Source organism: Malaclemys terrapin, chromosome 2 (assembly GCF_027887155.1).
Source record: "Malaclemys terrapin pileata isolate rMalTer1 chromosome 2, rMalTer1.hap1, whole genome shotgun sequence".
Taxonomy (NCBI): Eukaryota; Metazoa; Chordata; order Testudines; family Emydidae; genus Malaclemys; species Malaclemys terrapin.
In genome coordinates, this window is record NC_071506.1 from 269,526,552 (window position 1) to 269,554,252 (window position 27,701).

The 27,701-nt window shown below is 43.1% G+C and overlaps 1 protein-coding gene across 8 annotated transcripts in view; it reads right to left on the reverse strand.

The window, feature by feature from the left end:
- Positions 1-27,701, reverse strand: part of DPP6 (dipeptidyl peptidase like 6) — a 767,813-nt gene that overhangs the window by 218,644 nt on the left and 521,468 nt on the right. For all 8 annotated transcript variants that reach the window (XM_054021141.1, XM_054021143.1, XM_054021139.1 and 5 more), the window contains exons 4-5: positions 9,040-9,134; positions 3,488-3,562 (exon numbers count right to left, since the gene is read on the reverse strand). In XM_054021141.1, the coding sequence (XP_053877116.1) occupies positions 3,488-3,562; positions 9,040-9,134 (170 nt within the window). The remainder of the gene's footprint in view (positions 1-3,487; positions 3,563-9,039; positions 9,135-27,701) is intronic.

Here is a 27,701-nt window from a genome sequence, read left to right on the forward strand (position 1 = left end):
GTAGTGCCCATCTTTAAAAAAGGGAAGGAGGAGGATCCGGGGAACTACAGGCCAGTCAGCCTCACCTCAGTCCCTGGAAAAATCATGGAGCAGGTCCTCAAGGAATCAACTCTGAAACACTTAGAGGAGAGGAAAGTGATCAGGAACAGTCAGCATGGATTCACCAAGGGGAAGTCGTGCCTGACTAACCTAATTGCTTTCTATCATGAGATAACTGGCTCTGTGGATGAGAGGAAAACAGTGGATGTGTTATTCCTTGACTTTAGCAAAGCTTTTGATACGGTCTCCCACAGTATTCTTGCCAGCAAGTTAAAGAAGTATGGGCTGGATGAATGGACTATAAGGTGGATAGAAAGCTGGCTAGATCATGGGCTCAACGGGTAGTGATCAATGGCTCCATGTCTAATTGGCAGCCGGTATCAAGCAGAGTGCCCCAACGGTTGGTCCTGGGGCCGGTTTTGGTCAATATCTTCATTAGTGATCTGGAGGATGGTGTGGATTGCACCCTCAGCAATCTTGCAGATGACACTAAACTGGGAGGGGTGGTAGATACGCTGCAGGGTAGGGATAGGATACAGAGGGACCTAGACAAATTAGAGAATTGTGCCAAAAGAAATCTGATGAAGTTCAACAAGGACAAGTGCAGAGTCCTGCACTTAGGAAGGAAGAATCCCGTGCACTGCTACAGACTAGGGACTGAGTGGCTAGGTAGAAGTTCTGCAGAAAAGGACCTATGGGTTACAGTGCACGAGAAGGTGGATATGAGTCAACAGTGTGCCCTTGTTGTCAAGAAGGCTAATGGCATTTTGGGATGTATAAGTAGGAGCATTGTCAGATCGAGGGATGTGATCATTCCCCTCTATTCAGCATTGGTGAGGCCTCATCTGGAGTACTGTGTCCAGTTTTGGGCCCCACACTACAAGAAGGATGTGGAAAAATTGGAAAGAGTCCAGCAGAGGGCAACAAAAATGATTAGGGGGCTGGAGCACATGATTTATGAGGAGAGGCTGAGGGAACTGGGATTATTTAGTCTGCAGAAGAGAAGAATGAGGGCGGATTTGATAGCTGCTTTCAACTACCTGAAAGGGGGTTCCAAAGAGGATGGATCTAGATTGGTCTCAGTGGTACCAGTTGCCCAAATAACTGCTTGTGATGCCTAAAAACTCATTTGAACCTTCAGATTTAGAAAGGAGCATCCTAACTTAAGTGTCCAGGTTTGTAAACAGGGACCATGGCAGGAAAAGCAGAGATACAGATAACATACAAATGGCTGTAAAATCACAAGTGTGAAACATTCTGATATCTTTGCAAAGAGTGACTCTCCATCCTTAAACCTACCATTTTTCTTTTTTGATGGCATGAGGCATCAGGAGGGAGTGCAAACCATGAAGAGATGGTGCTCCTTACTTCTGCATGTGGACAGAATCCTCCATCCATCCCTGGGAAGGGTTCTCCACCTCCACACCACTTTCAAAACTCCTGCCTGGGAGCCTATTAAGAACCCTTCATGGATCTGAGATTGCAAGTGTGGAGAGGGGAGGGGCCAGTGGAAAGAACGCACCTTGCCTCTCCCTTGCAACAGGAATTCTGCTGAAAACAGGGAACCTGGTTTGATCCTCAAGGGCCCCTGAACTGGTGTAGAGTCGCAGAGCTACTGTGTAAAAGGATCCTGGCATCTTGTATATCTTCTGAGGTCTGTTCAGATTTCAGGGGAATGGGGATCTGTTGGCTTTGCTGCTTCTTATGCAGGGATGCAAACCCCACCCTCACTCTCAGAAGAATTTGGAGAAAACCGAGACACATCTTGGGAGTTTTCTCCCCCTCAGCTTTTTTGTGCTGTTTAACCCCGGAAGCGGACAATGTGGGCCCAGCATTTTTACTGGCAGTATCTAATCCACTCCTTTCCTCCATGTCTGTCATAATTAACAGAGACACAGGCTACATCTACACTACGGGAGGGGGGTCGATTTAAGATACGCAAATTCAGCTACGTGAATAGCGTAGCTGAATTCGACGTATCGCAGCCGACTTACCCCGCTGTAGGGACGGTGGCAAAATCGACCTCTGCGGCTTCCTGTCGACAGCGCTTACTCCCACCTCCGCTGGTGGAGTAAGAGCGTCGATTCGGGGATCGATTGTCGCATCCCGACGGGACGCAATAAATCGATCCCCGAGAGGTTGATTTCTACCCGCCGATTCAGGCGGGTAGTGTAGACCTAGCCACAGTCAGGGGATTCCCAGGGGCAGATTCTGCTTGCTTGGGTTAGTGTAGCATTAGGCAGTCTTCACTGTGTCAGTATTTTTTAATTTAAGAAAGTTGTATTGCCTTCCAAGTCTGGAACGGCTCACTCTGAACTGTGCTAACCTTCTGTGGAAATGTACATTAAGAAGGGTTTTAAAGTAGCATATGGTGACATATGCACTAAGGACCATTTTCCAGTAGGCAGTCTCCCACATCAAGCAGCCTTTAAAATCACCCTCAAAGATTCCACCACAATTTTACCTGACCTTTATCTAACAGCACCAGGCATGATTCTCCTGTTCCTTACTGGGGATTAGGAATAACTCCAGTGAAGGTATTGGAGTAAGCAAAATGAGAACCGGGACCACAACCTCTACTAAAGCAGCAGAAATGTGCTGGCCCTTTGGGTAATTACGTCATTATACAGGAAAAACCAACAACCCCTCCACAACAGGCAGAGTGGATGATTTCCACTGTGAGTTTCTGGTGCTACTGTAAACTCTGAAAGCAAAACTTGTGTGGTTTATAGCATCCCCAGATAGGACTACACACCCATCACTCAGAACTTTCAGATTTTAAACATACAAGATTTAAAAGGAAAACGAAACATTATGGAAGCCCAAAAGGAACATCCGCAGCCAGGCAATGTCTCATTTCCTCTTATTTAATGATCATTTAAAAGTAACCAAACTACAATTTTCTCTTTTTAACTTGAAAAAAAATAGCCCTAATCTAAAATTTAGTAGCTGCGAGAGGTGAATTTTTATGGATGATTTATGTATAAATCTCTGAAAAAAAGGGCTTTATAATGAAAGTGATAGCTCAACCTTAACTGCAGCATTGGGAACAGTGACACTATAATGAATGTATTCTTTCAGTTGTGGGAGATACTGACAGTTGCTTTTTGCTCCTAGGAAGAAATGTATGGGATGACTTGAGGAAGGAGTCATGGAAAAGAATTACACTACAGGGGAACAGAAATCCTTGTAGCAAAGACATATCCTTACAATCTCCCTCCCAAACCTTATAAAACTCTGGCATTGACGGTGTTACCCCATGGTGTTATTTATACCTTTCCCCTCTAGTAGATGGCAGTCACACCCACTTGGAGAATATATTTTATGGCAGTGAGGGGCTTTTCTTTCTTTCTTTGTTTTATAATGATGAATGAAGTTAAATATTGTATCAGAATCAAAGTGGAAAAAGTGATTAATTGTATATTGCCAATGAAATCAATGTACTTACTGGTTCAACGTCAAATGCATAAAGCGCATACTCCCGATCAGGTGACACTTCATAGCGAATGGCCTTTAAGGAGACCTAAAAAAATAATCAGATGTTAAAATACAAGTGATTTTTTAGTTCTAAAGCCTCATATGTCAAACTATTTTCATGCTCATCATGGGGGGAGGGAGGGAAGTATTGTCTGACTTCGTTTTTTTAGAAGACACTTGTAAATCCTACTTTGTCTTGATAAAAAGGTGAACAGATCATACACAGCTGTGCATGTCCCCTTACACTTGCACACCCTGTGGAGACTCAGCACCATGTCTCACTCACGTGTTTTTCTTCCCTGCTCATGTCCTTCCCTCACACTAATGTCCATCTACAGTGCCACATAGGTGTAGTCCTATGCAAAAAGCTGATGAGGTGGGAACTTGGTGCGAATGAATGTCAGGATGGGGACAGAAAACACAGGATAGTAAAAATTGGAGAGGACTCCGTTCTTCTCTTCCCCTCAGTGGCTGAGCCTGTGTTGTTGTCTTCTCCTTAGTGTGTAAGCTCCTGAGGCAGTAACCCCTGCGATCTTCTATACCTGGGACATGCCCAGCACACTGTTGGTGCTGCATAAAAGCTACATTGTGACTTCGGCTATGTGCCTGCCCCATGGAGTAAGCACCCCCCTTGCATGCCTATGCAGACTATCTCGGGCCTGACAGCACAGGAGTAAACAGGCCTACTTGTTGGTTTACTTGTTCCTGTAGCTGAAGGGCAGGAAGTGAATGAGAAGCAATGGGACATGGGAGAAGCCTTGGTTCCACCCAATTCTCCCCAGTCATTGGCCGAGGTATTTGAGCCACCAAATAGGGGTGGGAGAATAGTAAATCACTGCTGGGACAGGCCAACCATAAAGCACTACCGCCACCCACCCCTAGTGAGAGCAAGGCAGAATCAGGGTCGGGATTGTCCCTCACAGGGATCTCTGAGTCACCATGTCTCCCAAGATTGGTTCTGGGGTGATGTAGTTTATGCGTCAGCCTTTCCTGAGGGCTGAGCCTAAAATTAGCCCTAGCATTACCATTAATATACAGCAACTCCTGATACTTGTCTGGCGATGTCTCTTCCCTCCTCTGCTTCTAATTTGTCTAGTGCAGATGTCCCTTCCCCTTTCCTCTGTGTTTTAATATGCAGTGCCAGCTCCAACACTGCCAAGGCCAAAGAGAGGTCACTCTAATATGCCTTTCATCCTCTTGCTTTTAAATCCTTTTCTTCCACATAACAAATTGGACGGAATTTTTTGAGAGATTACCAAGAAACACAATGAAGTAGGATCTTGGACATAGTGCAAGCAGACGGTATTCACAAGGTCAGCGAGCGGGTTCGAGTTGCATGAGTGCATTAAGAATCAGACGAGCTATCCAAAGGCAGAGGGCAGTGAAAGCGATTTAGACTGGAGGGGTGCCTGTAGGAGTGTGCCAGGCAGCACAAAGACAGGTTTTGTTTGCTGATATATTAATAATGTGAAGGAAGGAATCTGTGCCAAGACAATGAAAGTTTCTCTGACACAAGACTAGGATGAAAGAAGTGGGTGGATGGGATTGAAGGAATAAATCAATGTAAACAAGATGGATAATAAAATCCATGACAAACTAGGCAGCATAGAAGCATAGGCAGATACGATGCTTATACCATACAGTTTAAGGTAGTGAGACAAAGAAAAAACAACCAAAAATGAGATGTTCCTTCAGTGGCTATATGATAAAACAGTGCATGAGAAAAGGGTCTTCCCCAAAGAACACATCTAAAATCTCCAGCATGAGGAGCAGTAAAGAGAAAGTGAATACAGCTTTGCAGTGTTTAGAGACACGGTCCCAATGTAACAGAGAGGAAGATCTTCTAGCGCCAAACAAAGGAGGACATATTCAGAATATTGTGTGAGGTCCTGCATACCGTATCATCAAGAGTTATTGTAAGTCATAGTATTATTGTAACATCTGAATAAGGTAGAGCAGGGGTTCTCATACCAGGTCCGTGGACTGCCATCAATTGGGCTGGAGAACCCACGTTGGAAATCTGCAGAATTAAATATTTTTTGGGGGGAAAACAAAGTAGTAGGGGTCTGGGGAGTTGGAAGGAGGGCTAGTCTGGAGACTATCTTTCTTTTATGGTATGGCCAAAAACTAAGAACCAATGGAATACAGAGCACACAGTGAAAGGCTATTTGAAGCCATAGAAAATAAAACTCATGAATTCAGCTAAGAAAAGTCAGCTATTAAAGGAATCTAGTCAATTCCTCTCTACAGAGCACAGCTGATGCTCTCTGTGGGGAAAAACAGCATAGAGCAGTTATAGGAACAATTATTACATACAGTTGGCAGAAAGTATTCAACAGAGACAGCCTGCTGGTCTAGATCCAGCACGTGGTGCTGTCACGCAGAGAATGAATGACAATGAGCCTCAGTCTGTTCATGGGCTGATGGGGCTCTTAGGCCATATTAGGGGGAGCATACACTGTGTGACAGTGCTCCGCACTGACTCGAAAGGCACAACCCACAGGTTCTGGAGAAACTTCCATTCAACAGTCATTGCCAGGGCACAGAGGCACCTCAGCATGTGGCCTTTGAGGCTAGTGGGAAATGAATACGGAAAAAAAACATGGGGGTTTCCTAGGAGGAAAGCATGAAATATTTGCTGTATTATAGAGCTGAACTACTAAACAAAGAAATAGCTGGATGACTATGGGCTTTCTTGCAAGCTGAAAATATGAAAACCATGGTTTTAGTATTTTCTTGAAGCCAAACAGATTTCTGAACAAGGCTTTCTTGTGGGTTTTTTTTTTTTTCAGTCCACAATTTCCAGAGCTCTTTTTAACAGCTGTTAGAACAAAGCTAAGGTAAGTTTAACATAATTATCTGTTTTTGCAACCAGACATATTTCTGGGATCTTGGAAGGAGAAGAACCTTTGACTGCACCAAAACTTTGAGGAACAAAAGTTTGCGGTCAAAGGACAGTGGATTCTTTGACAGTGCTTTGCACCATTCCAGCCCTGCAAAGCAGGCAAGAAAGCAGCTCTACCAGCCACGGGGGGATTCCCCTGCATACGGGAATGTGATTGTTGGCTGGCAAAATGGCCTCTTGATGGATGTTTCCAATCAGTGCAACTTAGAGCAAAATGGCTTAGGATTGGGAGGATAGCACATATGGCTAAGAGAAGGCCCAATCCCTCCAATATAGGGGGGCAACATTAGGTAGTAAACACTTAGCTTTGAGGCAGCAGGCTTTCACAGAATCATAGAATATCAGGGTTGGAAGGGACCTCAGGAGGTCATCTAGTTCAAAGCAGGATCAATCCCCAACTAAATCATCCCAGCCAGGGCTTTGTCAAGCCTGATCTTAAAAACCTCCAAGGAAGGAGATTCCACAACCTCCCTAGGTAACCCATTCCAGTGCTTCACCACCCTCCTACTGAAAAAGTTTTTCCTAATATCCAATCTAAACCTCTTCCCACTGCAACTTGAGACCATTATTCCTTGTTCTGTCATCTGGTACCACTGAGACCAGTCTAGATCCATCCTCTTTGGAACCCTCCTTCAGGTAGTTGAAAGCATCTATCAAATCCCCCCTCATTCTTCTCTTCTGCAGACTAAACAATCCCAGTTCCCTCAGCCTCTCCTCATAAGTCATGTGCTCCAGCTCCCTAATCATTTTTGTTGCCCTCCGCTGGACTCTTTCCAATTTTTCCACATCCTTCTTGTAGTGTGGGGCCCAAAACTGGACAAAGTACTCCAGATGAGGTTTCACCAATGTTGAATAGAGAGGAATGATCATGTCCCTCGATCTGCTGGCAATGCCCCTACTTATACAGCCCAAAATGCCATTAGCCTTCTTGGCAACAAGGGCACGCTGTTGACGCATATCCAGGTTCTTGTCCACTGTAACCCCTACGTCCTTTTCTGCTTTCTGCTACATAGTCTTTTCTGAAGGCATTCGGGTGCAGCAAAAGGGAGAAATTCTACATATCTGAGTGCATTAGCAGAGGACTCGGGCATCTGAACAAAGAATCAGACCCTCAGCAATATCCCCCAAGCCACCTTGCTTTCTGCCTTCCAAGACAACTTCATCTAGAGCATTGCTGCTGTCTCCCCTCATCCTTGCCTGGCCTCAAAAACTCAGCAGGAGGGGATGAATGACTAGAAGAGTTAATCCTTTCAGGTTTATATCTCCAGAAGGGCTTTCACAGCATCAGAGAAGGAGGCAATATACCACTGATATCCAGCTCTGCTCCCTCCAATACAGTATTGGGTTTTGAGGTCTTCTGCACTTTTCACCTCAGTCTAGATAGGTATTTATATCATGTTCCTGACTGAGGTGTTTAAATGCCTCTAGTGTCCCCTTGATGGATACAATTATGTGGGAATGATCTGAACCAGAGTGCACTGTAGAGATGAGATAGGCTGAACACGTTGTCCAAAGTGATAGGGATCTCTTGTCTATAATGGAGTAGTGTATGATATTAATTTGCGGTATTAGCTTCTCATCCAGAATGTCTTCAGCTCAAATGCATGAGCATTAATTTTAGAAAGAGAACGGGGTTCATCTTTCATTACTACTGTAACTACAAGAGTACTTTTTATGTCAGGCAATTGGTTTTTACAAACATGATCTATTCATTTTTACAGCAAATGTTGGTAATATTCTGGTATTTAACATGTTAGCTTCGTCATCACGCTGTGTTCATTTGGTATATGATTTAATGTTACAAAACTTTTTCATTATCTTCTGCATAGATACAATTCTGTCTTACGCGTCAATCGGTTCTCTCAACTTACTACAGGAACCCCTTACTAACACCTTATTCCAATAACCCATTCAATTTTTCCCTGTAACCCGACATGCAGTAACCCCATTACATTGCTCCAGATGTTTTAAACAACATTTCTTTTTATAATTTCATTACAGTTCAAACTTTGTGCAAATGAAATCAGCATCTCCCAAGTGTTTGAAGAAATATTTGTGCTGTGTGTGTGTTGGGGGGGAGGGAGGGTGAGAGAATAAGTCCTAGCAGTGTAAAGCAAATTATAAATACATAATTGCAATGTTCTGTAAAGTAACTGTGTAAAAGCCTAAGGTATTTCTCTTTCCAGGGCCGGCTCCAGGCACCAGCTTAACAAGGGAGAGGGGCGGCACCTGCGGCAATTCGGGGGCGGCAGGTCCCTCACTCCCTCTAGGAGCGAAGGACCTGCCGCTGAACTGCCGCCGCCGATTGCGGCTTTTTTTTTTTTTTTTGCTTGTGGCGGCAGAAATGCTGGAGCCAGCCCTGTCTCTTTCAATGACATATGATCTGCAAGGCTTGCTTCAAATACCCGTAGTAGAGAGTTTTCTGCACACAGAAGGAAACTGAGCTTCTGGCTTAACAAAGAAAGCACAGATTCCATTTCACATTATCTGTAGTTGCTTAGCCCATAGTATTCTGCTTGGCAATACATGAAGTTGAAAATGAAGTGTCATTTTCTACTTTATTGACCTGAATGCAAGAAAACTGTGAAATTATCCTGCTTATTAAAGAAGATACTTACGATTTTTTTGTTTTCTATTAATACCATTGAATTGTTTGTTTCAACATTCTGCAGGATCACAGTGCCATTCTGGTTTCTATAAATGAATTCTTTATCTGCAGGAAAAGAAAAAAGAACATTAAGGAAATTGGACAGATTTTAGCAAATGAAGTTGCTTATTTACAGAGAACTACTATGGATTTGTGCCAAAAAACCTGCTGTTTTCTATTCTATTTATTGTTCTTATACCACACTTATTCTAATCTATTCTGTATAGGTTCTAAAAACCTGCTCATGACTGTTGTCGCTGAGTTCTTTCCAGAAGTGCATTAAGTAACAGTACTAACATCTGTGATGTTTCTGTTCTCTCATCCTCTCTCCCCGGGAGAAGTGTGTGCAAGGGAGTGTTTTCGTTCAGATTTTTTAATGATATACACATACACATGCACAGAGCAAGAGGAAGAGCACTATATGTTTATCTTATAGAAAGCCAGGACAAAGCCATGACAGGAAAGGTGGTGAGGTTTGTGAGGGCCCTTTAGATGAGGGTTGGGCTTGATCAGTACTTTGATGGGCGAACACCAGGGAAAATCATGGTACTGCACAAAGGGGTGTTTGAAGGTGGATCTCTTCTCTAGAGTCAGTAATGTCCTTGCATTCCAGTAGAGCATGCTGCTGGAGACAGGGGTGGCTCTAGGTTTTTTGCAGCCCCAAGCACGGCAGGCAGGCTGCCTTCGGCAGCCTGCCTGAGGGAGGTCCCCGGTTCCACGAATTCAGCGGCATGCCTGCGGGAGGTCCGCCGCTCCCGCAGCTTCGGCGTACCCGCCACTGAATTGCCGCCGAATCCGCGGGACCGGGCGACCTCCCACAGGCATGTCACCGAAGGCTGCCTGACTGCCGCCCTCGCAGGGACCGGCAGGGCGCCCCTTGTGGCTTGCCGCCCCAGGCACGCGCTTGGAGCGCTGGTGCCTGGAGCCGCTGCTGGCTGGAGACAGCATCTTTCAAATAAAACCTAAAACTGAGATCCTGACTACTTTGTCATTAAAAGATCCCATGACACTTTTCAGACCTAGCTGAATTAAGAACTTGAGCTATTAAATTCTAGCTGCCTAAATTCCCCCTTCCAGTTCCAATTAGGGAAGAAATTATTCATTTCCTGTCTTAAAATGCCACACACCTGCCTTAACAGGTGGGAAAATTGATCAAGCCAGCAGTGACTGGGACAATCCCAGTTGAATGGGGAGGAGAATACATGCTGAGGGGATGCAGGGTGCCCCTCCCCTTCAGAGTTTCTAGCCACTCATTGACTAGCTTGGGGAGGAAGGGAGCTGATTGTTCTCTCACCTCCTTTCACTAATTTAAACCCTAGCCTGGGCCAAGTGGAGCCTCTTTTTGTTTTGGATGCAGCCACATTTAAGAGATTTCAGCCCAATGTGATCAGGTAGTCTCATGAGAATTCTACCAGCTTGGGGCAAAGTCTTATGAGAACAGCTCACAAGATTCCAAGACTGTCAAATCCAAATCTGAATCTAAACTCTAGCCTTATTCTGGCCTCAAATTCTAACCTAAATCGAATCTGAGTCCAAAAGCCATCTGGTCTATGCACCTCTGTTCTGGATAGAAGGTATTGTTTAAGTGTACAACATTAATACACCTCTACCCCGATATAACGCGACCCGATATAACACGAATTCAGATATAACGTGGTAAAGCAGTGCTCCAGGGAGGCGGGGCTGCGCACTCCGGTGGATCAAAGCAAGTTCGATATAATGCGGTTTCACCTATAATGCGGTAAGATTTTTTGGCTCCCGAGGACAGTGTTATATCGAGGTAGAGGTGTAGTACAAGTAACGTTGCTTAGCATATTTCTATATCTGCCTGCAACCCATCACCTCCCTTTGAATAAAATACCATTGCAATTTAATTGGCATAGTGTAGAAGATAAGAAGTCTTATGGTAATAAAGTAGAAAAAAAAATTCATCTCTTATCAGTGCATGAATCCACAACAGCAGCCTACAGAACAAACATGTACCCCAGCTATTTTCATCATCAATACCACAATAAAAAGAATTTAAAAGGTGCAAGATTCACAAAAGATAAACTAGGGCTGTGACATCTTATTTATAGACTTGTATGCTTTGCTTTACATTGCCTTAGTTTACTCATTTTGTATTGTCAAGGGTAATTTCTACAAATCTCTGTAGTACATGCTTGAAATGTATTTTTCTTGTTTGGGGTGAAATAAAAGGGGGTACCAATAGCCTAACATTGATAGCTTTTCCATATTGGTAAATGCCTAAGTAATAGGCATTTGCAGCTCGTAGGGTTACCCTTAAATCCATGGGATTCCATCCACTGACTTCACTGGGACTTGCACTTACCCTTTAGATACAAGGTGATAGGTGCTATAGTGGAATCTAGGAAAGACAGATGTGCCAAAGTCTTCCTTGTATGGAATCAATGGCAGCTATGTGTATGCACCCCAGGCCTCAGCGTCTTCTAAGGGATACAACTGATAATAAATGAAAATTTAACAGTGCAATTCTTCCCAAATTCCTGATAATTATTTAAAAAGAACAAAAAACAGTCCCACGTTTCATTGTCCCAGGCATTTGGGAAACAGTGGTAACTCTTCAGACAGATTGGGTATTTAGTCACACAGATATTAGCCAACGTGTTACGTAAGCAACATGCGAGATCTTCCAATTATATATTATATTCAATACAACAGGCCAACTTTAAGTGTGGTCAGATACACCATTCAAAATATTAGGATATTTTCTAATTAAGTAAATTGGTTATTAAAGCTTGACCCCCAACTGGAAGCTTGACTCAGAGACTTTAAGGCCAGATGGGACCATCATGATCATTTAGTCTGACCTCCTGCACATGGCAGGCCACAGAACCTCACCCATCCACTGCTGTCATAGATCCGTAACATCCAACTGAGTTACTGAAGTCCTCAAATCATGGTTTAAAGACTTCAAGTTACAGGGAATTCACCATTTACATTAGTTTAAATCTGCAAGTGACCAGTGCCCCATGCTGCAGAGGAAGCAAAAAACCCGCAGGGTCTCTGTCAATCTGATTAGGAGAAAATTCCTTTACAACCTCAAATATGGCAATCAGTTAGACCCTGAGCATGTGGGCAAGTCCCACCAGTCAGACACCTGGGAAAGAATTCTCTGTAGGAACTCAGAGCCCTCCCCATCTAGTCAGGAGCGCCGCCAGCTTTTCTGCCACCCTAGGCAGAGGAAGGTCCCGCCCTGAAATGCCGCCCCCCACAGAAGCAGCGGAAGGTCCCGCCCCTCAAATTGTAGCACTCTAGGTGACTGCCTAGGTCGCCTAATGGGTTGCGCCGGCCCTGCATCTAGTGTCCCATCACTGGCCACTGGAGATATTTGCTGCTAGCAGTCGCAGATTGGCTACATGCCATTGTAGGCAGTCTCATCAGACCATCCCCTCCAAAAACTTATCAAGCTCAGTCTTGAAGCCAGTTAGGTGTTTTGCCCCCACTGCTCCCCTTGGAAGGCTGTTCCAGAACCTCAATCCCCTTGAACACATAGGTGAAGTATATTTTTAATCAAATGGGTCTGTAGGTTTATTAATAATTAGAAACAAAGAGTCCTGTGGCACCTTATAGACTAACAGACGTATTGGAGCATGAGCTTTCGTGGGTGAATATCCACTTCTTTGTTGCTTTTACAGATCCAGACTAACAAGGCTACCCCTTTGATACTTAATAATTAGTACTTATTTCTCAGACCATAAGACAAACTGACAAGAGTTATATTGCTCCCTCTAATGAAATCTCTACTAAACTTGTATTACTTCTTTTTTCCCTGGTTACACTTACCCTCATGAAAACAAAATGCTTTAATGAACTGTAAATCTTCACAGTTACTCTGTAAATGCTATTCCGTAGTTGGAAGTAAGTGATGAAAAACTTTTTTTCCTAAAAGTTCAACAAGCTTAAAATCTTGTGTTAATTTCTTCTATGTGTTTCTAGCATTACTAAAACACATTTTAAAAAGAAAACCAGCATTCATTTGTCAAGGCTCTATATCTTGCTGTTATATTCAAAACAGGCCATTGATAAAGGGTCCGATTTAATGAACAGAAAATTGGTTTGCTTAAAGGAAGAACAAATTGAACCGCACTGTATTCCAGGCAAAACACAATAAGGTTTAGCTAGTCTTCTAGTCATGTTATCTTAGTTATCAAACGAATCAGTGAATAAGAATCCCAGGCTTTTGTTTTGAAATGTATGATTTGTTCCAGTAAAAGACTATTCATTTTAATGGGACGTACCTCAATCAAAGACAAAAGTAACATAGCAATCTTTGTCTCTAATGAATTCTGTCCAGCGAGCTGATGAGAATTTGCAGTCTGATTAATAGCTGTCACTGTAGTTGATAAAGGTCATCACTGAATCTCATTGTTTATAACTGCCTTTCAGTGTGGCTGCTATTCAGTGTAAATGTTGCTGAAAATTGTAATTTTTAGGCATAATGTTGTTTATTCCACTATATAATGGATTTCTTGAACAGCAGAGTTAGAACATAAGAATGGCCATAGTGGGTCAGACCAATGGTCCATCTAGTCCAGTATCCTGTCTTCTGACAGTGGCCAGTGCCAGATGCTTCAGAGGGAGTGAACCGAACAGGGAAATTTCGAGTGATCCATCCCCCGTCAGCCAGTCGGAAGTTTAAGTCACTTAGATTACTCCTCCCCCTCTTCCAACTTCCAGGAAATTGACTGTTTGAAAGAATTTCTAAAAAAAATTTACACTTCTCCATGCGTCTGACAAAGTGGGTATTCACCCACAAAAGCTTATGCTCCAATACGTCTGTTAGTCTGTAAGGTGCCACAGGACTCTTTGTCACTTTTTACAGATCCAGACTAACACGGCTACCCCTCTGATACTTGTCACATTTCTCCATTACTGATGATGACAAAAGTGCTCAGAAATAACCTTATGGGTTGACCCTACATAGTACAGGTGTGAAGTACTGAGAGTATTGGCATAAGGTAAAAAAAAAAAATGACATGAAGACCAGACAATGCCACAGAACCCAATTCTGCATTAGTGAGTGTGGTGGGAAGCAGGAATTAGTTTTAGCAGCAGGCTGAATATCCTTCTGAAGTCCCTGCCTCCTCAGACATGGCTATTCTCTGCCCTCGCCCTGCCTCTTTTATTCACCCTCTACACTTGAAAATAAGGGAAAGGGTGCACACAGGACTTGAGATGTTCTGCTACCCAGTGCAGATGGGTTGTGCATAACCTTACATGAAGCTTCTACTTGTTGGACACAACAGGGGCCAGATCCTGCTGCAGTAAAGTCAATAGTCAAACTCCCATTGATTTCAATGGAGCAAGATTGGGTCCTATACAAGGACTTGGAGTAAAATTTTCAAAAGGGCCTTAAACCAGATTATCAAAGGTATTTAGAGGCCTACAGGTACAGATACAGATAGGCACCCACTAGGATTTCGAAAAGCACCTATCCTGCTGAATTCAATTTATTTCAAGGGGATTTAGGGGCTTAAGCTGCTTAGACACTTAACTGCCACTGAAATCAACTGACAGTCTCAAACAATTGAATTCAATTCCACTGAAAGTCAAGGAGACTTTGGCTCCTAAGTGCCTATGTCTCTTTCAAAAATGGGACTTAGGTGAGAATTTTGCTGTTGAAGGCTCAATGTCTATAATGCAGAACTTGCCTTTATTGAAATACAACAGGCCACAACTATGTTGGCTTCATTCCTTAAAAGGGAAACTTCACGGTAACCCACCTCCTCTTCTGAAGGCTTTTTATCTGCATGGATAGGATTTTTTTTGTTAAAGTTACTGATGATGTAAATTATTAAACCTTCCCATGCATTGTCCTAAATCTAAGAATTCTATATAGTCCTGCTTCACTGTGCATAAGATGAACAAGTGAACCTCTAATGTACGATCATTACCTCTCCTAGACTGAACAAACACATAGGACAGATTCTGCTAATCTTACACCTGCATGTAGTCCCACTGAATCCATGGAACTCCTTAAATGAATAAAAAGAGTTGGGCCTTGCCTACAATGGGAAGGTTTTGCTGGTACAGTAATACCAGTGTAGTTAAACTGGCAAGACCAACTAGTGTGGATGAAGTTATATAGGTATACAAGTGCTTATACTAGTATAATGTCATCCTGTGCACGTGCTCCGCTGCCTCTGCCAACAGCCTTGTTGACAACCTGAACGTCAAGCAGATCCTCATTGATGAGTGCGCCATGTCCACTGAGCCAGAGACCCTCATACCCCTGGTCAGCTACGGGAAGGCAGAAAAGGTTGTTTTGCTTGGGGACCATAAACAATTGCGGCCTGTGGTCCACAACGATTTCTGCAAGAGCCTTGGCATGGAGATGTCCCTCTTTGAACGCTACCGGGACCAAGCCCAGATGCTGGACACACAGTACCGCATGCAAAAGGACATCTGCAGGTTCCCATCCCAGGAATTTTACAAGAGCAAGCTGACAACCTGCCCTGAGCTTAAACGCCCTACCAGCGCACTCGAACACAGATACAAAAGCGGCTGTCCAATCATCAAATTGGTTCCTCTCACCAGTCGAAGCTATACTAGTACGAGCACAGTTATACCAGTAAAACTGCACTGGGGCTTTTACTGGTATAGAGTTCTTGGTTAAAAAAAAAAAAAAAAAAAAAAAAAAAAAAATCAGACCCCTAATTGATATGTGTTACCTATCAGCTCTGTGTTCTTGGGAAACCAGGATGCAGTACTCAGCTTGTCTGACTCACGAAAGACCTTCCCCACCCCCCACCTCTGCTTGAACCAAAGCTGATCAGAAGAAAGACTTACGAAGAGCAATGAAAAGGCCGTGGGAGACGCACCTAAACCCCTCCAGACAAGCGTGACAGGATTAAGGAAACGCCCCTAGCCTGATTTGCATAGGAGATGGGACAGGGAGGCATCCTCATTAGCATACAGAATGGAGAACAGAGATACCAAGGCAAGAACTGCATGGAACTCTGGGACCAGAAAAACAGGGAAGCACTGCATGATGGGGGATCTCTGCTCCAGCTGTTAATGAACCCATGCCTGCACACACCCAGCTCAGTAGTTATCAGACCAATTCTAGTAATAAATCCTTTATTGGTATCCAAAATACTGAAGCTGCCGAACTGCATTGTGAGCTCTCTGTAAGGAGCACTGCCCATAGCCAGGAATGATCAGTTCCTATTGTCTAGCCTGAACAAAACAACTTTGGTATACTCCCTTGAGCCATCAGTTTACCCACAAATAAATCTAGTGTTCTCCCTTGAATCATTGTTCTTTCCCTACAAAACCCCCTACCCACGCTCAAGTAAGTGCTCTGATGCCTGGATCCAAAATCTGCATCAGTTCCATTGGAATTAATCTTCTCCTGACTGATCATGCTGGGGGCTCTGCCTGTCTCCAGCACTCCGGACCCTCAGCTATCACCACCACCACCTGGGAACCCGGATCGATTCAAGCTTCACGGAGTGGGGTGAGAACCCAACTCTCTTTCTCTCTCTGACCCTGACTTGTGTGATCAGTGATAGTTTTCTAAATCTGACTTTTGTAATCACATTTAAGTTAGATTTAATATTATCACTGTTTTGTTGGACTCCCCTTATATGTTTATTACCTGGCAATAACTAACTTTCATGATTAAGCTGGTTGCTTCTCTCTCTGCAGCAACGCTCCTCATACCTAAGCTAAAGATCCCTGCAGCGCCCAAAAAATCTTGTGGGGTTTGCTCATCAAGTGGGTTACTACCAGAACAATTGTAACATAAAAGTGGGGATAAGGACGTGCTGAACCTGGGGCATATGAGGGTGGCAGCTTGGAAGTGCTACTCAACCAGCCTGCTGAGTCCAGGGGCATATAAGGGTGGCAGATTGAATGTGCTGCTTAACCCAGCCTGCTGAGGCATGCTCTGTTAATGTGTGTGTGTGCGCATTCGTTTGATTCTGGGGCTGGAAGAACCCAGCCCTTGGGAACCTAGGTCCTGCAGGATAGCTCCATTGGGAGGGAACTTGCAGCCGGGAGAGGAAGAGCTCCATTTAAAAACACAAGTGACACAAGCAGTACATTGACAGTATTACAGAATCCCCTCCCCCGGAAGAGTAACCCTAATAAATGAGCATACCCCAAAGTAATGGGCAAATCTGGTGACACATGGCTACATTGGTAAAACTTTTAAGTGTAGACAAGGCCCAGGATTTGGCCCTTGATTAAAAAAATAAACGGAGTGAGCTGTATACAAATGGAGAGCAATGTATATATTCTTGAACAACTACCACCACCACCACCAAAGGCTTAAATTAATATCATTTTAGGGACTACGTGCACCTAACTGAATGTTTTATAGAGATACCAATTGACTAGATGGACTTATATCAGTTTAATGATTTGTTCTTCCAGAGTCACCCTTCAAATCATCTGTCAAAAGATCCTGTCAGCGAAGAGAGTGTCTACTGAGAATCATTTAACACCTTTTAACTCGTTACACAGTTTATTATGGACTTCTGCCAGCTTACAAGGCCCAATATTCTGTGCCCTTTTTAGCCACCAGCCAGAACAATTCCACAGAAGAACAGAAGGAGAGATGCAGAGAAACTAATGAAAGAAATCATTATGCCAACACAATTTAATGTATGTTTTACAAGGCAATAGTTAAAACGACATTTGTGCTTCTAAATGCCCTTTGGACATAACCAAGCACAGCCCAGGGGTCATAAGCAATCTAAACGAGGACACTCTCTGATTACATTTGCTTTTTATGGCTACCATACTAAATGGGTATCAATATTTCTTTGAAATTAAATGGATTTTAACTTCAAACCTGAAAGAGTTCTGGGTAACCAATACATGACATCATTTGTCAGCGACTCTGTGTGTGTGTGTGTGTGTGTGTGAGAGAGAGAATGAGAATGGTCAGCTCTCTACTCTCTTGCAGCACATCCTGCTTCCTCTCCACTAGTGTGAACCAAGAAGACACACACAGCTCCCACTTAAAGGGGTGGTACACTGTACTGTGGCCCAAATTTTCGTAAGTGAGTAGTGAGTTTGGGTGCCTCCATTTTCAGAATTCCAACTCGACACATCCTAAAGGGGCCTTATTTTCAGAAAATGCTGAGCTCTGGGTGTCTGAGAATCAGGTCCCTTCACGATGTCTCAAGTTGGGCACCCAAATAACTGACCTCTGTTGAAATATTGTGCTGGTGATCCTTCCAGATATCCCATGGTAAAAATAAGGTTGACCACAGCCGGACATGAGAAGTTCTAAGGAATTACAGGGAACAGGGGACAAATATTTACATCAGTGTCAAAGAACAGAAAGAAATAATGATTGTACATCCATTCCATCAATATTAAACTGGTACAGTAATAACATCCAATATTATAGCTCAGAGATAGTAACACAAGATGCATGAGAGACTGATAAACTTTTGAGAAGAATTTTTTTATTACATTTGTCTCGAGAGAGCATAACTATTTGTTCAATGATACAGAGCAACAAGAATTTCATCCAGATAAATACAAAATAATGTAGCCTTTTGTTACCTTTTCAAACTTCAGCAAATGATTGAAAGGCATAAAAACAGAAATTCTAAAATTGTCATGTAGCAACTTTTCAGACATTACAGTAAAAAACCAGAAGGTCACATTAGAACTGTTAGGACAGGTTCGGTCTGTGACAGAGAATGCCCTAATTAGCGGTCTAATCAAGAATCACTCAAAGAAAAAATGACATCTCCAGACAATGACAATTAGACAATGTCAACAGAGTAGGCTGTAGACCACCCTACGAGAGCAGTTTGACTCAGCTTTCTCAGGACTGAAGTTATTCTGGAGTAGGCAATGTAACCTGCTGTGGTTTAGTTGTTCACTGGGCATACCTAATGTTGTTGGACCATCGGAAGGAAGGTAAGGTATCTTTTGTTGTGTTATTTCCCACCATTGCAGCTCCCATGAAGGAGCGCATTTGCAACAGATCCCACTTCCACTAATGTTAGCCACATTAACTAGCTAATAGTTAATATCTGATAGACTTACAGAATTCTCTCAATGAATCCACTGAGCTTCACAGGAAGTGAAAATACTGTATCCAATTCTAACTGGGAAAGAACTTTTCAGATAGGAAGAATGTAATTACTTGAGTTGGAATTGAGCCAAGACATCAATATTAACATCTGTTCTCTTCCTGAAAGGTGCCATAGTATCTTTAATAACCACAGGCAGTCAGGACCTTGGTTTTATATTGCATCTGAAAGACAACACTTCCTGCAGTGCAATGACCCATAATACCAAGATGCCGGGGGGAAGGGAGGCGTGGCTCAGCGCTATGGCAGCGGGAAGATTCCATCTGCTGAATCACCACTGCCAATTCCTACCCCTACCTGGGACTTCCCTGATTTTGTCCCAGTCAATGTTAATCAGGCCTCCCTGGTTAGCATTTACAATCAAACCAGCTAACAGACAGGATGTAGGACTGTAAGATAGTGTTTGAGACACAAACTGTATTAATATTCATTGGGAATTAATAAATGATTCACACAATGGAACTGAATGAGAGAAAAATATTTTACTTCACTCTTTCCCATTGAAGTTTCTATTTATGTTATTTTCAGGCTCAAATCCTGCCACACTACCTTAACAAACACAGGGCCTCCAGAAGCAGTATGGTTACAATCCACTGGGGGAAGATGGGATTCAGAAATCTCATGCACAGAGTACCAAGGTCCTTGCACCTCAATGCGTAGAAGGCTTGGGGACAGGATGAAGAAAAGGGACAGGATGGAGGCAGCAAACCCAAGGCTACACAGATCCAGTAGCCATTCACACCACAGGGGGATGCAACTCTCCAAGGGATCACTGTAGCCTCTGTGCATTGTGGGGGAGGATTTAAGGCCCTGTGGGAGGAACTGCATTTCTGCTCTTATGCTAAAGAATAACATTTTATTGTCACAACAGCAATAGAACCTGCAAACTTTGTACCTAGAAATGCTGCGTGTGGCATGGCAATGGGGTGTCTGCCTGGAGTCCCCATTTGTATTCACTAGGTAACCAGGCCCTCTCTCAACAAACCACTGAGGTAATAAAGCAGCCTGCAAGCACTGAGTCTGCAATAGGCTTACAGATTAAAAACAGCCAACCATCCAGCCAAACGATTCACCTGGACATCTGAACACGCACACATGGAATGTAAATTGTGAGGGGCTTGGGAGTTCCAGTCAAAACAATGTTTTCTGAGTGATGGGAAATAGCAAGCACAACAGGCTGAGGTGAAGAGGCTGCTCTGTCTGTGACCAGCGCACGCAATAGTGCCATTCCAAAGGGCCCAATCCTGCAAGGTGCAGAGCAACCACAGCTCCCACTGACTGATTTCGAGAGCGGGGGAATTAGATGGTGAGAAAACGAGGATAGAATGAGGCCAAGTACAAAAAAGAGGACATTTAAAGCAACAGAAACAGGAACGAGGGAAACTCTGGTGGGAGACAAACACAACAGAGAAGATTAATAAAAATGCAATGAGTGGGAAAAGAACGGCTAAGAACAGGATGGCAGAGAAGCACTAGCATAGCCAAGCTTAGAAAGTAATATTAATTTTATTCTGCATTCACGATATGAGAAGCTGTCATTTTTTAATATATTAGAGTGTAGGTCTGGTTCTGGCTCAATTACTCACTTTGGGTAGTACCTCTCTTGCTGCAATCAATGGGATAACTTGCATAGTAACTCAGTGCAAAGGAGGCAGAGCTGACTCAGAGTTTCTCTGAGGGGCAGGCATTGTGTCTTCCTCAATATAGCACCAAGGATTCAGATGACGCCAAACAAGAAAGAACACAGTACAAGCTCACTAAGCCTTGCGCTCCTAAAATGCTTGCTTTGTAATCCACGTAAACAAAAACTGCAGCTCGCCCCCAGATGTGGGCAAAGCTGGAACGGCAGTATGAAGCCTTATAAAATTAAGATCTCATTTTTACCAGCCATGCTTCAGTGTGTCTTTCAATCTTCTATGAAGTTTAGTCACAAACAATTACAATTAAACCCCCAAATTACTGGTGAATCCACAACCCAATGCACACCCCAAGCACCTTGATTAGAGGCTGGGAAAAACACAACAAGGAAAAGGAGAGAAATCCTCCCATCTACCCAGTCTTTGGGTTGGCACTAAAGCTGCTCTGCAGTGAGGGAATCAGGAAATAAGAGAACCTATGTACCAGGAGACTTCTAGCTCCCACCCTAGGCACACCCTTGACACACCCACAATTGTACCTTCCCACCTCCCTCACCCATGAGTATTGCTACAGAACAATGTCCAATGGAGCTGGCCTCCATGGCACACAGGTGTGCCCCCTCATACAGCTCTATAGGAACACTGTTCTCCAGCCTCAACTCAGCTCCGCTCTCCACCAACAAGCTCTTTTATTTGAGGGCTGTTACTCAGCAGTTCAGAAATAAGCTACCGTTTAATATACTGCCAGACACTGCTGTAAGGAAGCAGCTAGGACCAGGGAACAGCTTGCCTATAACAACAGGAGTACAGCCCTTAATTCCAAGAGGAATCTCATTTTTATCTTTCTGGCATTATGGGTCATTATCATTTTACTGCCTTTAGCACTTTTTGCATGAAGAGCTAAGATGAAAAAACTTTTTTAAACAGGTGATTTACTGTAATTTAGCTAACTGCTGAATATCACACTGCATTGGTACATTAAGTAAGCACAACATGACAGAGTGTGCTTTATTATGCAAGAAGCAGTTTTAATCATTCATCACTTCAATGCAGCACATACCCACTGCAACAATCTGATGCTTTTTCCGTGGCAGCATTCAAGTAAAAAACAATTATATCCCAGGCAAATTAAAGGTGGAAAGATTCCCCCCACCTACATGCATCTAGCAGCCCTTTAAATTTACATGTTCAAGGTTAAAAGACAGGCTGAGGCCTCCTAGAAAAAAAAATATAAATCAGATACAAAATTCTCTTTATATCTTTTGTCTGATCCCAAACCCTGGAAAATCCAAGTTAGAAAAAGATTAGTTTGTCCAGATACGGAGAAGAACTGGGCCCAAAGCCAAGTCTTAAACCCAAAATTTGATGAGGCGGAGTTCCGGATTAAGAACCAGATTCTGCAGCTAGCTCTAAGAGTCTGAACCAATCCCCCAGGTCAGAACAGCCCTGGTTTGGATGGGGATCCCAGCTTTGTAGCTCAGGTGTGTCCATCTTTGGTAAAGCTGTGCTCTCTAAAGATCTGGATGAGAAATGGGGAACTGATTTCAGTTTCACTGAAGTGCCTCTACCCTGGCTCTGGCTGCTTTTACAATATGGCAGCACGTACAAAATATTTAAAATAGACTGTGGCAGGGCAGGCCCTTAATTGCCCTGCTAAAATGCTGGCTAAGCCCTGCTGTTTGGTAAGGAGGCCAAGTGCAGGGGCTCGGGCAGCCAGCAGAGGGCCCAGCTGCAGGCCCTAATGAGGGCTGACTCACAGCAATGACTTGAGTTAAATGCCAGCAGCTGGGCTGAGGACGGGAGGGCTATAAAAGCCCTGAGGAAAGCTCAGTCAGGAGGCTAGCCTGGAAGGAGACAAGAGGGCCATATCTCTGTCTCCCCACCCAAGGAGAGGAGCCTCGTGGGCCAGCAGACCCCGGGAGGGTCTAAATGTGGATAACTGTTGGGGGAACGCAGTGGGGTTGCACTGTTGCACTGTAAATAAAGACGCAAGGGTGAGGCACTGAAGAAGGCGTGAGGTCTATTTATTTAACCAGCCAATACAGGCACAAGAGGGTGGACCCTGCGACATAGACAAAAAATACACAAACAAAAATCCCTCCACAAGCATACCCATAAACTGCTCAACCCAACCCAACCTATCCAGGTCAATATAAAATCTCCCCAAAATAGCAGCAGCAAAACCACCTCTAACCATCCACAAACCTCACAAAACCCCCGGGGGAAAGGTGGGCTTTGTGGTGAACCAATGCTGGCACACCAAGCACAGACAGGACGTTCCAAAGCCAAGGAATCTGCCTGGAAATGCCCTGGCACAGGGCCCCTCCCTTTATAACTAGGGTGTGGTCAGCTCAAGTGCCTCTGCAGATCCCAGACATGGTGCTATGGACATGGGAAGAGAAGCTGTCCCTCAGGTAACCAGGCCCTAAATCGGTTAGGGCAATCTAGGTTAAAACCAACACTTTGATCTCCACCCAGAAACTAAATGGCACGCAGTCCATGGGTCAGCCTTACCCTATGCAGGTAATCTCCTAGGCGAGGACACCTTGTAGCGTCTGCTCCCTTTCATACTTCCCCAGTCCCACACAGTTCTCACGCAGAGAGACTCCAACAGTCTGATGTTGGTGTGAGCATCACTCCAGGACATTGCTCTTCTCTCCCAAATGCATGGGGGCTTATCTGCCTCATTTAGCTTGGCTTCACACAGGGGAGCATGTGACCCTAAGTGTTACCCTTAAATGTAATAATCCATTTCACACCAAGAAGAAACAGACTCTATGAATAAATTTTCATTAAAATGTGACCCCACGGCTGGCTCTCTTAATCCCCCTGTGCGTTTCCTTATCTCTTTGCTTCTGCTCCCAACTGTATTAAAGATGTTAGCAGTCCTGATAGAGCACAAAGCCAGTTAAAAGAAGTTTCGCTCTTTCTGTTCGTGTTCAGGCCGGCAGGGTGCTGCAGTTGCAGTACAGATTGAAGGCGATATTTGAATATTAACAAGCAAATTAGATTGTGCCTATAGCTCTGCATTACTGTTTTCATTATCCCCGAGTGCAGTATTGGACGCTCCCTTTACTTCAAGGTATGTCTAGCACACTGATCACCACAATATCAGAGTCTGTTTATAACTAAATTAAAAAAAAACAACAACCCTCAGCTGCCAAAAGATTTGAACGTAATGCCTTTGAGATGCAAGGCAGGCACTTTATTCAACAACCTACACACTTTCGTTAAACCGCCTGTGGAAATGGATTGATGTCAGAGTGGCCACAAGAGGGCACTCTTCTACAGAGTCAATAGGACCATCTTGAGAAATGCAGAGAAATGATGCTAACTAATTGAATATGACCTGGGGCAGAGGACCTAGCAAAGGAAGGCAAGTGGGCAGCATGATGGCAACTGAGAATCAGCATAAACAAATGCAAGGTAATGCACATTGCGAGAAGTAGTTTGGAATTATACAAACACATGAATTAATTTTAAATTGAACAGCAACTACAGAGGGGAAAGAGCATGAACTACAATGTTTTCTTCTCCTTTGATCCCTCAAATTTCTCTACTGCACAAACCCCCTCCCCTCTCCCATAGGAAATGCTTTAGCCCATCAGATCAAAGATCAATCACATTTGGTATCCTGCAGTTGCATGTACCTGCTTCAGAGGTATAAACCCCCATAATAGACTATTATGCAATAACACACTTACCAGAGATGTTCCTTCCTAATCACAGGCAAACTCATTGGTTTATGTACTCAAGCATGAGGGATTTGTTTATAATTCTGATTGCAGGTTGTTTAAATGTGGTGGATAACATTATGTTCAAAAAAACACTCAATCCTTTTTTGAGTCTCAATAAGAACTTGTGGCAATGAGTTCCATGGGTTAACTATGTACTGTTTAGAAAAGGATCTCCTTTGACCTGTTTTAAATGGGCTTCATTATAATTACTGAATGGCTGTATTATGATAAGCTGTGACCTTCTCTATACCATTCCTTATTTTCAACATCTGTATTACGTCACCTCTTATTCATCTCCATTCCATACTAAATTGGTGTAATCTTTTAAATCTCTCCATATATGGATGCCTTTCAGTGCCTTTATCATTTTCTTTACCCTTCTCTTTACCTTTTCTATTTCTGCTACAATGTATCCTTTTTAGATGGCTGACCCAAACCCAGCGTAGTTTGTGAGCAAGGTGAGTGTGTCCCACCAATTTAGATAACAGCATTATATTCTCAGTATTATTCTCGCGCACTCTTTCTTAACACAGCCTATCATCTTGCTTGCTTTTTAGATTGGCACAGCACATTTATAAGCTGTTTTCAATTGCCTGCCCAAAAGGGACAAAAAACAAATGTGGGGCCACAGAATTCCAACACCACATCTCTCCTTTTTTATGCCCACATCTACATGGAATGGACATTTTCATGAGAATGCTCCCATCAGGAAAAAATGGGGGGTACGGAAGGAAAAAAAGACTAATTAATATCTTGGTGGCTGATTCCTACATAAATTAGACTTCTCACAATTTTTTTTCCACATCCCTTCCTGCATGAAAACAGAAAGAATAAAGTTTAATTGATTAGTGTTGTCATAGCAATATCCTAGATTCTCCATCTAGTTGAGTACTGGTTTCAACTGGAATTTTGCCTAAGTAAGGACTGCAGTAAAAGGCACAAAGGACTTGTTTGCACTTGTCTCCCTTGGAATAGAACCTGGAAGAAGGACTGAAAATCCACCCACCCACGCACGCACCCACCATCCACAACCAGAACTGCATATACAGAATTTTTTTTTTAATGTAAGGAACCAATTTTAATAACAGAATCAGTCCTGCCTTCTGGAATGAAAGTGAAGAAAGGAAAGAGCCTTCCAAATGAATAATAAGGGTCTTGGTTTATGTATAAATCTTCCACAAAATGTTAAATTTATTAATAGAAATAAATCAAATGATGCAATAAACAGCAGCAGCGAAGGTTTTAACATATGGCCCTGCTAATGTGCTTCAACCCTTGCTATGCTATCGATGACATGACAGTTCAGTCTCCATGGTCTCCAGTCCCTGCTGACACAGCCAACAGGATGTACCATTAGTGCCAGTTGTGGCAGTGGGGTTTCTATACAGGCACTGGTCTGCTAGGGATTGGATGAAGATCATCAGTTCACTTCAACTATGTTAATACGATATAAAATGGTAAGAACACAAAACAACCAGCTGAAGGACTGGGCGAGAGGGAAAGGAATGTTTTGAATGTTCATGGAATGGATAGAAAATATAACAGTCTCCCACACAGCAACCAAGGGTAAATGAGAGTCTGAAAAGGCGTTCAATGTGACTTAAGCCCCATGGCAAGTCTGGAACATTGCCATGTTTTGCTTCAGCATGCAACACTGCCTTTCTCCTAGATTGTCTTCACTGTTATTATGTCTCTTATGTGGTCTGCTTGCTCTAGAAATCAAACATGCTTTGAGGCTTACTGCCTGCAATACTGCCAGCCCCCAACAGCAAAGAATCATGAGTCAGGCTCCCTCAAAAATCATGAGATGGGCTTAAAAATAATGAAATTTAAAATTAAAATATCACATTCTTTTCATTTGTGTTCTCATTTTTCAACCATTCTAGTGCCCCCTGGTCACATTTTCAAGCTTTTCTCTGCAACCATGAGGGCTACAAACTTAAATGAAAACCAGGATTCTCAAGCTGTCACTGGACTCCAGGAGTTGGGGCCTTTAAGTAAAACATGAAATAACAAGAGATTCACAATAAAATTATGAGAGCTTGCAACACTGTACATGCCAGCTCTCTTTCTGGCCACACTGAGACACATCACAGTTTTGCTTTTAAAGTTAAGGTCTCTTTCTCTCAGCCAGTCAAAAGCTTTGGGCAGTAGCCTCTCCAGCAGGAGTTTGTCACTGCATATTATTTCACTCCTCCCATCCCTTAAAAGGACAGCAGTAGTTTTGTTTATTAGTTTTCTAAAATAGGTGCTGGAATGAGGGGTGGATCGAAGTGGTTTCCATCTTATGCAGGGTTTACAGTTTGTTTCAATAGCTCTCACAACCCCCTCCCCATACAAATTGTTCCCGCACCTCTGAATGAATGCCAAGTTTTACTTTGTCCATTAGATCCAACAAAGAACATGTTAAGTTTTATTCTAAGTAACTCTACACACTTTGCTTCAAATAATCTGAATGAGTGTCAAACACCTAAACATTACAAAATAATGAGACTATTTCATATAAATGAGTGCAAGAATTATAGGGCTATTTAAAATGTATAGATACTATATGAAGTGGAACAGAAGACAATTTTGTAGGAGACATATTACACTAAATCACCATTTCTCCCTACCTCAGAGAACCCCCTTTTCCATTCTGGGACCACCACAAGATTATTTCACCATCTAGCTGGGACTCCCCCTTACACTGAGGTAACCGGTTCCTAAGTAGTTTAGGAACCAAGACCTTGATCTCTACCCAGAAACTAACTGGCACTCTAACTGGGAAGGGCAGAACGATGTACTAGATTGTATGACATTATGTGGTATTATGCCAACTTTTTATGTGATGCAATGTAAACAGTAGGTCTTGAGACGTATAGTCTTGAATTCTAATACAATGCAACTTGAAAATCTTTTGGCTCTTCTTCTGGGTCAAGTTAACTACTGGTATATTAAGGGAACTCTTGCTTCTAATTATCATAACAAGGAGTCCGGTGGCACCTTAAAGACTAACAGATTTATTTGTTATTGTTATTTGTTAGTCTTTAAGGTGACACTGGACTCCTTGTTGTTTTTGTGGATACAGACTAACACGGTACTCCCTGATACTCTAATTATCATGATATCTTAGTGCTTCTTTCCTACTCTTAATTTATTCTTCACAGATATGAGAGATTTGTGGGCTCACAT